Genomic DNA, 14346 nt, shown 5'->3' with positions numbered 1-14346 from the left:
GAGCTATTTTAGCATGGCAAACTGATTCATAAACAAGACTATCAATTGGCTGACTATCCTATATTCTGTTTGCTTATAGCCAAGAATTATATATAAAGAGCTGTTAGATGCAAAACGGCATCAGATATAGTGCAATTTTTACAAAACAGGCAGGGGCGATTTCTCAGAGACAACAAGGGAAGCCGAGCTTCCCCTAAAATTCTCTCCCCAAACTGCGGCGTCTACGACGTTGAATTCACATTAAAACAATAACTTGCATAACATAATATATGCCCAAGATTGTATTTATGTTTATAACTATCCTGTAACTTATTTGAGTGATGTCTGACGAACTTGCAGTTCGCTACGAGAATCACCTTTGTTGCCAGGCTGTAACCTTTCTTATTTCAATGGGCTCTATGGACTGGCAGCAGTGTTGCCAGATTGGGCGGTTTTAAGTGCATTTTTTCAGGTTTTGAACATATTTTGGGATGGAAAACGTCAGCAGTATCTGGCAACACTGACTGGCAGCCGGGTATCCGTTGCAGTCTATGAGAGGGCTCTGAACAGCCAATTTCGGCTAGTTGTTATTGGTTAAAATAAAAAAAATCGTCACTTCCAGGGAAGCCGGGCTTCTCTGGGACTAAACGAGACAGTGGGAGGGACAAGAAGCCGGGCTGATAAAGGATTATTGGAGGTAGTGTTTGAAAGACATGAGGAGGGCGGTACTTCGGCGAGGAACACGGAAGTATGATCAGTCAGTCCCTAGCGGATGTCGAGAAAGTGTAGTCGTGTGCTAAAGTGCTGTCCGACTTTCTTTTCATATAAACGGTTCTTCTCATTGATGTCTCTGTACATTACTCTTTAAATAAATGTAAATATTACTCGTTGTGCTCCGTTAACTTTCATCCATTCTATCAGTTTGATCATACGTGAATTCACTCGTTTATTTCATTTGTAGTTCAATCTGGTTGTAGGCTAGCTTGAGCCTTATTGGGATCTGCAGTGCTAGCTGCTAACAGAAATTGGTGAAGTCTCTGGAAAGCACAACCAGCTGGTATGACAGGGTCACAGACCATTTTCTGGAAAAGGAGCGGAGGGCAGAATTTGTGTATAAATAGTGTTCATGTTCATGAATGTGAAGTGTGTATATTGTTCAGTAATGTTAAGAGAATGGTGGGCTCTGTGTTATAGGTTATACCTGGGTATAATATTCAAGGTTCTGTGTGTTGCATAGCCTACCTGGTTATGAATTTCCAGACTGTGTTGCAGAAGATGTTCAAGGATGTGTTGCACAGCTGGGTGTTGTGTTAAAGACTCTGTGTTGCATATCAGGGTATGATGTTCAAGGCTCTTCGTTGAATAGCCAGTGATTTTTGGATGTTTGATATTTTTGATTAAGAATATGAGGCACTAGCCTGGCAAGCCAGACTATAACATGAAATGTACAAGCAAAATACTTTCTGCCACTAGGTAGGGTTGTCTAGTTCACTATGCTAATGGGGCACACCTTTCTATACTTTGATATCTGGCCTACAGGTTTAACGATGAATGTGTAAAATGGGCTTCCCCTGTTTTAAAGACCAGCAGCCGCCACTGAAAACAGGGCACCTATGGTTTTTTTTAAAGTCTAAAATTACATTTAACATATTAAAGTGTGGGGCGGCACGGTGGTGTAATGGTTAGCGCTGTCGCCTCACAGCAAGAAGGTTCTGGGTTGGAGCCCAGTAGCCGACAAGGGCCTTTCTGCGTGGAGTTCGCATGTTCTGTTTTGTGTAACCATGCTCATCATCAAACCAGGAACTCGGGAGCTGTGAGACAGCAACAGTACCTGCCAGACTGGCCAGTTCCTTTCATGTGGTCGGTTAATATGAAACTAAACCAATCATGGTTTCTGAAAATCTTACTCCAAACATTTCTTAAAAGTTTGGCAACCCTGGTCGTAAAAATTAAAAACTGTAAAGGACCTAATGTTGAATCTGTGCTGAGAACCTTAGGGCTTAATTCCAACCTGTTTACTGGATAAACAGCATTGTTGACTTCACTGTGGTTTGCCCTGTTACAAAACAGTTTGCCAGTTTTTGTAACATGAGTATAAGTATTGCAACTAACACAGCTACCAACAGACACAGGAACTGATTTGCTGCTATAAGGAGTACTAACATCTCCCCGTCTATGCTGGAAGACAATCATAATATAAACTCTCACAGGAATATTAACCAGGCAAGCTAACAGACAAGCAGACAAACAGGCAGACAGACAGACAGAAGTATGATGAGATGGACTTGGCCCAGATTTCATTTTTCCAACTTTTAATTAATCAACTGATTATTTGTGAAATGTCTTTTTCTACTTTCATATCTACTTTATCTTCTAGGACTCTGCCACATGTTAACCCTACATCATCTGTCATTCTTTCATCCTCTTTTTTCTTTCTTCTCACATCTATCTCTCATACTTCAGGGGTTCCTGAGGAGGAGAAGCAATTCCTCCATCCTCCAGCCATGAAGTTTGCACGCAGCCTTTCAGTCCCTGGCCCAGATGACATTCCCCCTCCACCAACCACAGCACCCCCTGATCCCCCTTTCTCCTCAGCACCTCCTATGGGCTGGAGAGGCAAGCCATCCCAACAGCCTTCAGTATCAGTGTCACAGTCTACCTCCACCTCCACCCACTATCAGCTTTATTCCCAGTCATCTCACTACACTCATGGACCAAGGGACAGGTCCCCTGGACCACCCACAAGCTCTGCAGTTTCTGACCATGCAACTTCTTATTCTCATGCCCAAGCACACCCCTCTGTCCCCAGCAGGACTGCTTCCAGGAAGGTTGTGGGTTACACAGGAGATTCCACAGGAGCTGGAGGAACAGCAGGGGCAAGGTCAGCTGGTTTGAGAAGAGGCTACAGCAATGCAGTTCCACCTACTAGTGTGGCTACAGTGATCCCTCAGCAACAACAGACTACTCAAAGCCAGCAGGCAAGAGTGGAGCGCACAACAGCAGGGACAGCAGCTGCGGGCGGAGTCCAGAAGGCAGGTGTTCGAAGAGGCAAGGGGCCTCTGGTAAAGCAGTCAAAGGTAGAAGACCTACGTTCTGGTCAGGGCACACTAGGAAGTAAAGGTTCAGTGGAAAAGAGCTCTATTCCTATCCCAACCATCATTGTCAAAGCCCCCTCCACTAGCAGCAGTGGACGCAGTAGCCAAGGAAGCAGTGTTGAGGCTGATGCGCCCCTTCCAGGAGAAAGTGAAAGCTCCAAAGCCCCACCCATTGCACCCCCACCTGCCCCCACCATGCCCCCACCTGAGCCACCATCAGTCCCTCCACCGCCACCACCCTCACTGCCACCACTCAGACCTCAGGAGAACCTGGATTTCACTAGCCAGTTTGGTGCTGCCATTGTGGGAGCAGCCCGCAGGGATCGTGAGCGCTTCCATGAAGCTCGACGGAAGAGTGCCTCCTTTTTTCTCTCTGCTGAGGAGGAATTGGCAGGGAGTACTGGGGTAGCAGGAATAGGAAGGAGTCAGGCCTCACAGCAGCAGTTGCAGCAGCAACTGAGCTCCCAGCCTACACCTCGCCTGAGACCCTCCAAATCTATTGATGAGGGCATGTTCTCAGGCGACACATTCATTCAACATGCTCGCAGCATGCCACCTGCCTTTGGTCTACCCGAATATTCCACATCTGCACCTCTGGGGGACTATCAGCCGAAGTCTGTACCTGCTGACTTCTATCTGGGAGCCAGCCGTCAACAGCCACAACAGCAACAGAGTACCACCACCTTCATCCACCCACTGACAGGGAAAGTTCTAGACCCATCATCTCCACTGGGCCTGGCTCTAGCCGCACGGGAGCGTGCCCTAAAGGATGATGGACGGATGCGCAGGGAAAGGGCTGGTGAACATCACTTCACTCGCCAACTCTCCAGTGTGGGGCCTTTTCCTTCATCTGCTGCCCCACCATCATCACTGCTCTCTCACTCAGCCACTGCATCTTCCTCTATGATCTCTTCTGCTGCTCAATCCTCCAGCTCTTCCTCATACCTCGTCACATCCTCTTCCCTAGCTGCCACCACCACCTCTGCTCGGCCTCCATCACCCAGGATCCTTAGAGGAGCAGGGGGAGGTTGGACAGAGGAGACTGGGGAACGTGCTGAGAGAGAGGCTGCAGGAGCTGCACCATCCAGAGAAGGGCTGCGGGTTCGTTTCTCTGAGGACAAAACAGTCCACACTCACCATTATCAGTCTCAGCACTACCAACCTACACAGAAGGAACGAGAGAGAGAGCGGCAGAGGGAACGTTCCCGAGAACGAGAGCGGGAGAGAGAGAAGGAACGAGAGATGGAAAGAGCTCAGAGCCAGCAGCAACAGCCATCCACACAGCCGACTACTCAGCAACCCCGAAGACCGTCCTTCTTGAGGATGGAAAGCGAGGCAGGAACTTACATCCTCTCACTCACCCCTCCATCTCCTCCACCTACTGCCATGACCACACGCACTGCAGCAGGAACAGGGACTGGGGGAGAGGGAGGCAGTGGAATGGGACTGATGGTTCTCCCTCCTCCAGCTCCCTCGGTGGATGCAGATGATGAGTTTGTGTTTGCGGAACCTTTGCCACCTCCACTGGAATTTGCAAACAGCTTTGATCGCGGAGTAGGTTATTCGGCTATAATTGCTAACAACCTCGCAACCCGGCAGCAACAACACCATTCAGCACCTCCACCTCCACCTCCTCCACCACCTCCCCCAAAAGATGCCTTCATGACTGGCTTCCCTGCTCACACACCCCTGCCCTCTCCACAGGCTGGTGATTCCACCACCTCCAGTCTCACTTCCTATGATAGTGAAGTTGCTAATTTGACCCAGTCTGCCCCTTCCCCCTCTCCTGCTTCTCCCAACCCTCCCCCAGCTCCTTCACCTTCCACCCTCCAACCTTCTGGACCCCCTCCACCTCCCTCTGTGTCACCACCTCCTCCTCCCTCTTCCTACCACAGACCTTTCAACTTGTCTCAGACTCACCACCTCTATAACAGCACTCCTGCAACCAGACGTGCCACTTCTCCCACACCACCGCTTATCACAATCCCAGCTCCTCCTGCCTATGGGGGACCTCTTGCTGCTTCTTCCACCCCTGCTACATCTGTTGCTTTGAGGGGGACTTCCAGCCTCTCCATGACCGTAACCTGTGCCACAGCAACCACCACCCCCTCCACTACAACTGCTGTTGTTGCTAGCACTGCACCTGCTGTTAGCCTGCACACCCAGCGCATAGCAACTGTTTCCACAGTGGCCACAGGGAGTGGGAGTAGACGGCCCAGTGCTGAACACCACCCACCACCCACCTCAGCCATGGCCAAGAGTGGCGAGTCCCAGGAGACCGTGGTGGACTCTGGTATTGAGGAGCTGGACAGCCGCAGCAGCAGTGACCACCATCTGGACAGTATCTTGGCACTTAGCAGTGGGGGAGTCAGAGAAAGGTTGGAGAGAGCAGTGGAAAGTGACAGAACAAGTGGAGCAGATTTCTTAGAGTCTTACATGAGCTACCTGGATGGACAGACTTTCGAAATGCACAACACTAAAGCAGCAAGCACTGCTTCCACGTATCCCAAAATGCAACGGTACAGAGAGGGCAGTCGTGCATCAGAGCTCAGACGGCAGACTAGCACGGCTCCACCAGCCTATCACAGACGCCGTGGGGAGGAAGAGCCTGAGGAGGAGGAGCCGGAGGAGGGAGAGGAAGAGGACATGGGCACTCGAGATGGTTACAGCATGAGCGAAGGTAAAGGACTGTCTCGCTCTGCTGTCATGTATTTTGATCGCCCCCGAACGCCTGAGATGAAGCCTCTTTGGGGTGATGGGTCAACTAGTGCTACACAGATAGTGACTGAAAGCGGGGCTCAGTCTGATGGGACTTATCTGGAAGGGCGTAAACTGCACCCACCCATGTCTGGCATGAAAGCAAGCATCATCAGTGAACTGAATACCAAACTGCAACAAAGGAACAAGGGCATGGAGAACTGGGGAGCACAGAGATCACTCAGCAGGCACAGGTGTGTGAGAGTAGTGTCAGTATGACTGTATGCTTGCATGCATTTGTGATGAGCCTGGTAGCTCTATGACTGCATGTCCAGTTTTGACTCTTATGGTTGGTGTGTGTTTATATTATTTAAGGTCAGGACATGCAAATCTGAATTTGAAGAGAACCTTTATCTTCACATATGCAAGTAGAGTACAGTGAAATTATCTTCTTCGCATAGCTTATGAAAAAGTTGGGGTTAGTCCTGATCAGAGAGGGGCAATAGCCCTAACTCAAGGGCGCAGTAGTAGTACTTGGTGGTATGAGGACTTCAACTTATGACCTTCTGATCAGTACCCCTGAGAATTAACCACCGAACCAAACTCCCTCTCTGGTTGCTTTGGTTACTCTGGTTGCTTTGCTTTGGCACTAGTTTAATAAGATCTCACTGAAATGAAGAAAGTATTGGAAAAATTTTTTTTTATTTATTTAGTTAAAAATGACAGAAGTAATTAATAATAAAGTCAACTGATATTGAAACCTAAATAAAATATATTTATTTTCATATAATAACTGAGCATGAAGGGACACAGTACTGTATGCGATGCATGTCAAATTCCACCTGCTTGCGTGTACTGCAATTACTGTAAAACGTGCCAAACCCACTCTAATTAGACAGAGAACTGTGCCTGTGAAAACTCGGATGTATATTTAAATTTACTATAATCATGTAATCATGCCTCAAAAAAATAAAAGATCGAAATTACACTGTTTACTAATTTTCCACTGACCCCAAATATAAATCAGTTATTCGAGCCTTTTTGTGGTCTTGTACGATCACATGTCCATAAATACATGACCAAACAAAACTACAACACCAAATCAGAAAAAGTTGGGACGGTATGTTGAAATTGTAATTAAAACTGAAAGCAATGAGTTGGAAATAATCTTTGACCTGTATTGCACTCAAAACGATACAACAGCACATTATTTGATGTTTTACCTCATGAATTTATTGTTTTTCATGATAAATACTTATTTTAATTTTGATTCTTGCAACATATTTCAAAAAAAGTTGGGACGGTAAAGCATTTCCCACTTTATAATGTTTCCATTCCTTCTCACAACACTTAAAAGATCTTTATGGACTGAAAACACCAAGTGATGAAGTGTTTCAGGTGTAATTTTGTCCCGTTCTTCCTGAAAACAGGCCTTAAGGTGTGTAGTAGTACCGGGTGTCACTGTCATTTTTTTTCACTTCTAAATTCACCATACATTCTCTTTTGGGGACAGAGGAGACACGCCTTCTTTTTCCACAGCCACGCCTTTGTAATGTGAGCAGGATGTGGTTTTGCATTGTCTTGTTGAAATCTCCCTGGAAAAGACGTCGTCTTGAAGGCAGCAGATGTTGCTCCAAAAATCTCAGTGTACTTTTCTACATTAACATTAATGCTCCATTACAGAAGTGTAAGTTACCTTCACCAAGGGCACTGACCCAACCCCAACACACCCTGGCTTTTGGACTTGTTCTTGGTAAGAGTCTGGATGGTCCTTTTCGTCTTTGGTCCGGAGCACACAATGTCCATTTCTTCTAAAAAAGACCTGGAATACTTATTTGTTTGACCACAATACATGTTTCCACTGTGTCCATCCCAGACGCATCCGAGCCCAGAGAAGTCGACGGCGCTTCTGGACACAGTTAACATAAGGCTTCCTTTTTCCACAGCAAAGTTTTAACTGGTGTTTGTGGATGTAACGCCGTATTGTAGCTTGATAAAGGTTTTCCAAAGTAATCCTGAGCCCACGTGGTTCTATCAGCTATAAATGAATTACGGTTCTTGATGCAGTGCCATCTGAGGGATTGGAGATCATGGGTGTTCAGATTAGGCTTGAGCCCTTTACACACTGAAATTCATTTGTTGACAAACTGGAGATCCTCGGCCCATGTTTGCTCTTCAAAGACAAGGCTTTTCCTGGATACCAATTTTGTGCCAAATCATGATTACAATGACCTGTTGACATCATTTGTTTCAAATCACATCATTATTTAATTGTTTTACATCATTACTAGCCCTAAATTACCCCATTCCAATTTTTTCTGATTTGGGGTTGTATGTACTTACATTTTTTTTCTTTCAAAATATGCACCTTGCATGAACAGTTATCCTGAGATTGGTTCTTATGTTTTCACACCAGTCTTGCTACTGATTCATAGCATCTCTGAGTGCATGTGACTGCTGGATCATCATTGCTCTACATTGGTCTACACTGTCGATGTAAACTCTGTCTGAATTTGTGTGTTTAAACTGTTCCTTCTTCTTTGTGATCTCTGCTTTAATCCTACTGTCAATGTCCATCTGTCTGTCCCTCCTCAGACACAGGTAACTGCACCACTGTTCTCTCTGTGTACACTCACACACAGTCTCACACAGTCCTTTCCAAAAAGTATTGGAACACCCAGGCCAATTCTTTTGTTCTTGATATATTCTGAAGACATTTGGGTTTGAGCGCAAAAGCTCCTAATATGAGATGCTCGATCAGAATTTCAGCTTTCATTTCCTGATATTTATATCTAAATGTGTTAAACAACTTAGAATGTGGCATCTTTCGTGGCAGATCATCCAATTTGTAATTGCAAAAGTATTGGAAGAGAGTGTTAATGTAAATAACAGTTAATATTTGGTTGCATATCCATTGTTTGTAAAAAAAAAAAAAAATGGCATCAAGCCAGCAACCCACTGACAACACCAAACTGTTGTATTCTTCTTCTCTGATGCTTTTCCAGGCTTATATCTTCTTTCAGTTGTTTGTTTTGGGGAGTTTCTCCCTTCAGTCTCCCCTTCAGGTGGTGATGTGCACTGGTTTAAGGTATGGTGATTGACTTGGCCAATCTAAAACCTTCCACATCTGAAGTCCTTTGTTGTGTTGGCAATGTGTTTTGGGTCATTGCCTTGTTGCATGATGAAGTTCCTCCCAATTAGATCGGATGCCTTTCTCTGTAAATTGCCAGACAGAATATTTCTGTAGACAACTGAATTCATTCTGCTGCTACCATCATGAGTTTCATCATCAATAAAGATTAGTGAGCCTGTTCCAGAAGCAGCCATGCAAGCCCAAGCCATGACACAACCTCCACTGTGCTTGACCTATAAGCTTGTATGTTTTGGATCATGAGCAGATCCTTTCTTTCTTCACACTTTGGTCTTTCCATCACTTTGGCAGTGGTTCATCTCTGCATTTATTTGAATTTCAGTCTGGTCTTCAGATTCTTACTCCTGATGAGTGGTTTGCATCTTCATGGCCTCCATATTTCTGCTCTCAAAGTCATTTTCAAATGGTGGATTGTGATGCCTTCACTCCTGTCCTTTGGAGAGTGTTGTTGTCACTGACTGTTGTTTCTTCTTCACAGCTCTCATAATGTGTCTGTCAAAAACTACTATTGTTTTCTTTGGCCGACCTGTTTGATGTCTGGTTGTTAGTACACCAGTGGTTTCTTTCTTTTTCAGGACATTCCAAATTGTTGTGTTGGTTAAGACCAATACATGTGCAATGGCTCTGATGGATTTTCTCTCTTTTCTCAACTTCAGAATGGCTTGCCCTTCTCCCATAGACATCTCTCTGGTCTTCATGTTGGTTTATCCTTTTTAACAACAAATGCAGTCTTCACAGGTGAAACACAGTGCTCAGTCCAAGAGTAGACATTCAAGGCTATTAACTGTTTAAACAATCAATCTAACAGGGTGCACCTGAGCAATAAGAAATACCGGTCAGTGACATGTTCCAATAGTTTTGATCACTTAAAAATGGGTGGATTCAAACACAGTTAGATGTACATATCAGGAAATGAAAGCTGATATTCTGCTCAGTCTATCTCATTCATCTTTTGACCTCAAACCCAAATGTCTTCAGTGTACAGCAGAAACAAAAGAATTGGCCTTCCAATACTTTTGGAGGGGACTGTATATACATTCACCATCCACTTTAGCAGGAACACCTGCACATCTACTCATTTATTCAGTTATCCAATCAGCAAATCATGTGGCAGCACAATGCATAAAATAATATAGATACAAGTCAAGAGCTTCAATGTTCACGTCAAACAGAATTAAGAAAAATTGTGATCTCTGTGACTTTCACTGTGGTATGGGTGTTGGTGTCAGATGGACTGGTTTGAGTATTTCAGAAACTGCTGATCTCCTGGGGTTTTCACACACAACATTCTCTAGAGTTTACATAGAATGGTGCAAGAAACAAAAAATAACCGTAGAGTGAGGGAGGGACCGTTCTGTGGGTGGAAACAAAGGCCTTGTTGATGAGACAGGTCAGAGGAAAATGGCCAGATTGGTTCGAGCTGCCAGGAAGGATATAGTAACTCATAGAATCATTCTTTTTTCAATACTGAGAAAAGCATCTCAGTGTGCACAAAACATCGAACCTTGAGGTGGATGGGCTACAACAGCAGAAGACCACACTGGGTTCCACCCCGTCAGCCGAGAACAGGTATCTGAGGCGATCATAGGCGCAGGCTCATCGAAATTGACTAGTTAAAGGTTTAAAAAATCTTCCAGTCTTCAACTGTCCAGTTTAGGTGAGTCTGTGCCGATGATAGCCTCAGATTCTTGTTCTTGGCTGATAGGATTGGAACCTGATGTGGCCTTCTGCTACAGAAGCCCATCCACCTCAAGGTTTGATGTGTTGTGCATTCTGAGATGATTTTGTGTTCAGCTCAGACATGACTTCCTTTCAACTCAGACCAGTCTGGATATTCTCTTCTGGTCTCTCTCATCAGCAAGAGTCTCCACAGCCTGCAGATGTGAACATTAACTGAAGCTCTTGACCTGTATCTGCATGAGTTTATGCATCAAGCTGCTGCCACATGATTGGCCAGTTGGATAGCTGCATAAATGAGTAGGTGTGCCGTGTTCCTTTTAAAGTGTATGGTGAGTGTGTATGCATTTTGCACTCCTCTTCCTTAAACTTAGTCTAAGGATTAAGGATTACTCTTGGTCTTAGTCATTACCCATTTTTCCCTTTTTGTTTTGCTCCTCTGTCTTTTTCACATTCTTCTTTCTTCTTCTCTCACTGTCTTTATCTGTCCATTTTCCTCCAGGTTCTCTGAGGACTCAACAGGCGCCCTGAGCCCTCCATCAGTACGCTCTCCTTCTCCCTCTCCTCTGGCTCAGCCTGCACTATCTCCATCTCCAACAGCTTCCCCCCATCCTCCTCTCTACCCAAACTGGGCTCGCTCACCTTCCCCACAGCCTCCCGGTGCCCCTTCTCAACCCCCCTCCACTGCCCCTGGCACCACTGTCCGCTCCCATTCACCCGTCTCGCCTTCAGCCTATGCGCCCTACCCTACCTCGCCTAAGCACCGCCCTGTTTACCGCTCCAAAGCCCTTGAGTTCCAGTTCATCCCAAGTAGGGAGTCACGTAAGGTTGAGTCTCAGCGGCGACGAGCACCCAGTCCCCTCATCTCACCCTCAGAGCGCCCCAAACTGGGTCCCCCGCGCCCTTCTTCCCTCCCTATCCTTCCTACGACACCACTTTACAGCAGCTTATATGACCTCCGTGGTTCCATCACCCCTCCTTCCCCTGCTAATCCCCTAGGTGACGCTTACTTCTCTCCATCCCCTCCTTTGTTTGCTCCTTCTGGAGCACCACCACCACCCAATTCGTCCCTGGTGGTCTCTCGCTCCCTTTCACCCACCCACTTCCTCTCTGGTTCATCCTCCCCACCACTCCACTCTATAGCTCCGCCCACTTGTCTGAGTTACCCTCACTTGCCTCCTCCATCCCCTTCCAAGCCCTTTGCCTCCAAGCCGCTGCCCTACTGGACCAAGTATGACGTAGCTGATTGGCTGGCCTACTTGAACCTGGCTGAGCACAGGGAGCGCTTCCTGGACAATGAGATTGATGGCACGCACCTGCCTTCGCTCACCAAGGAGGACTTCCTGGACCTTGGTGTTACACGTGTGGGCCATCGCATGAATATAGAGCGAGCGCTCAGGAGGGTGATGGACAGGTGAGAGGGAGAGAGAAGGGGTAAGGAGAGAGGAGTAGGAAGGGGGTTAGTGCATGGGCAGAGATGTCGACTGGATTTGGCCACTGCATGAGCTGAAATATGGCATGGGGGAAAGGGATGGGTCAGAGAAAGGGAAAAGCAAGAGCGAGACAGAAACACAGACATACTGCTTCTGTATAAAGGCTTTCCACTTTCCCTCAGGTTGTCCTCTAGCCCTTTCCCCATTTCTGCCCTGTCTCCACGAGATGGAAGAGCCAGGGATGAAGGTGGCCGGAGCTGAGAGGACAGACCGAAAGCTAGAAAGACTCTAAGGACAAAGTGACAAACGTCTGAGCAACCGTGGCTATCTGAGGCTGTCAAACCTCTTTACAAACAGAAGCGACGAGGACATTACCGTTACCTGCGAATGTTGAGAGGAAAGAAGAGTAAGAGACGCAGGGATGGAAGATTGTCGGAAGATGTGAATACCAATCTTATCCGGCAACAACCCACCCAAACACACCTCACAGGTCACTCGCAGATAAAGGCGCATTCTCACATGGTCACTTACTTGCATTGATCAAACAAGGGCCTGAAGTGTAAATCAGAAACAGGAAACCCTAAAAATATCAATACGACTATAATCTGAGCCAAATACTTTGAGAGAAACAATCAAACCTATTATTTCATTTCTTGATTTATTTATTTATATTTTTTATTTATGACATGAGTCGTCCATTGCAGTCTTTCTCGTTTCTTGGTCCGTGTCGCTCGTGACTCTTTGCCTTATTCTTCCCTTTTCTGATTGGTTTTTGGGTGAGATCCAAAAAAAAAAAAAAAGTGGTACAGTCAGTGCAAAATTGAGAAAAGAATCTAATTGTTGGAAACCAAGGTGCTCAGAGCAGTGGCCAGTTTACTGCCTAATACTTAATTTGGAGAGAATGTGTAGACCCATGAATTCCTCTTCTGTACATGCGTGTGCGTGAATGAACTAAGTGTTTGAAGGTCGGTTTTTACCTTTGGAGGCATTCGCTGAAGCTTGCTGATGATGTATTTTGCTAGAATCTTCACATGGCGTAAATATTATAATATACATATAAAATACTTTAATGGACTGGTCACTGTATTACAAACCCGTAGCAAAAAAAAACAAAACAAACAAAAACAATCAAAAGAAAAAAAAAAAACAAAAGACAAGTGCCCAGACAAATAGAATACACATATACACATACTCAGTGCAACATCAGGCTCATCTCCATAACTATGAACACACACCATTTATTATTTACACAAAACAAAGATGAGACACCTGATTATCTACACATGGACCAGAGGTGAACGGCATCAACAAAAAGCAAATGTTATCACCATTTTTACGAGACTCTTGATAAGTTGCATTGACTGCTACACCAATCGACTGAACACTGAGGTTCACCGTTCTCGAGGTTCACCGTCCATTATGGAGGAGGGAGAGGCCAAAATCTCTTTCCTAATCACTCCTCCTTTCACAATAGCTCTATTTATTAGGAGGCAAAGTGGGACGTGCATCCAGATGCCCCGAATTTGTGGCATTCATGCTTATACCTGTTTTAATATGATGATTGTTCTTATAACAAAGACATTTTTAAACTTCAAAAGGGTCTGGAATACTAATGTTGTTATATAAAAGAAGAGAGATTTATTGTTATTTCGCTCAGTTCATTGCCTCATGGTCCTTGCTGTTATCAGCTAAAGCTATGCCATCGTGCTCCCCTTTACTTGATGTGTCCAAGTAAGGGGCGTCTCTGATTTAGCAAGGGCGGAGCTCAAGTTAAATTCGATAACCTATCGATAATCGCGAACTTGGATCATGTGGCATCATCACTGGTTTTTCTTTTCACTTCCACAAATCAAACTACGGTTTAGGAATGGCACTGATTTAGCTCCTCTTAGCGAGCTGGCAAACGTGATTACTGGTTTGTTTACACAATAAATACCTAAAATTAGTCACACCCCTGGATGTTTTCTGCACACTTCCTTCAGAATCTGATTGGCTCTCCAGATTTCCTTGCTCTGGTTTTGAACATTGCAACAGCTTTTTGTAGAAAGCTACAATAATCACTGGATTAAAGCTAGACGGCCTTTCCATTTCATAAAATCGGTGAAATTTAGTTCCGTCTGAAATGTGGTCATTGTGAAATATGTTAATTTCTGTAATATCTCACAAAATATCAGGCCATTCTGTGGCTGGGAAGTTATTTAATTTGAGGGGATTAAAGCAAAAAATGTGCACGAAATCGCTCGCTTGGCGCAGTCAAGCAGACAGAGGAAGTCCGTGTGCGCATGCGCAGGTTTACCTTCTTCTTCTTTTGGGT

The 14346-nt window shown here is 45.4% G+C and overlaps 1 protein-coding gene across 1 annotated transcript in view; it reads left to right on the top strand.

Moving 5' to 3' along the window:
- The window catches only part of shank1 (SH3 and multiple ankyrin repeat domains 1), a 115408-nt gene extending 103074 nt beyond the window's left edge, over window positions 1–12334 (top strand). The window contains exons 24-27 of the mRNA XM_060902699.1: window positions 2443–6025; window positions 8367–8372; window positions 11102–12013; window positions 12215–12334. Of these exons, the coding sequence (XP_060758682.1) occupies window positions 2443–6025; window positions 8367–8372; window positions 11102–12013; window positions 12215–12293 (4580 nt within the window). The 3' untranslated portion in view covers window positions 12294–12334. The remainder of the gene's footprint in view (window positions 1–2442; window positions 6026–8366; window positions 8373–11101; window positions 12014–12214) is intronic.
- Window positions 12335–14346: the final 2012 nt, after the last annotated feature.

The sequence above is a fragment of the Neoarius graeffei genome, chromosome 20, assembly GCF_027579695.1.
Source record: "Neoarius graeffei isolate fNeoGra1 chromosome 20, fNeoGra1.pri, whole genome shotgun sequence".
Taxonomy (NCBI): domain Eukaryota; kingdom Metazoa; phylum Chordata; class Actinopteri; order Siluriformes; family Ariidae; genus Neoarius; species Neoarius graeffei.
Note: the sequence above shows the minus strand (reverse complement) of the source record. Positions and strands in the feature narration are given on the sequence as shown.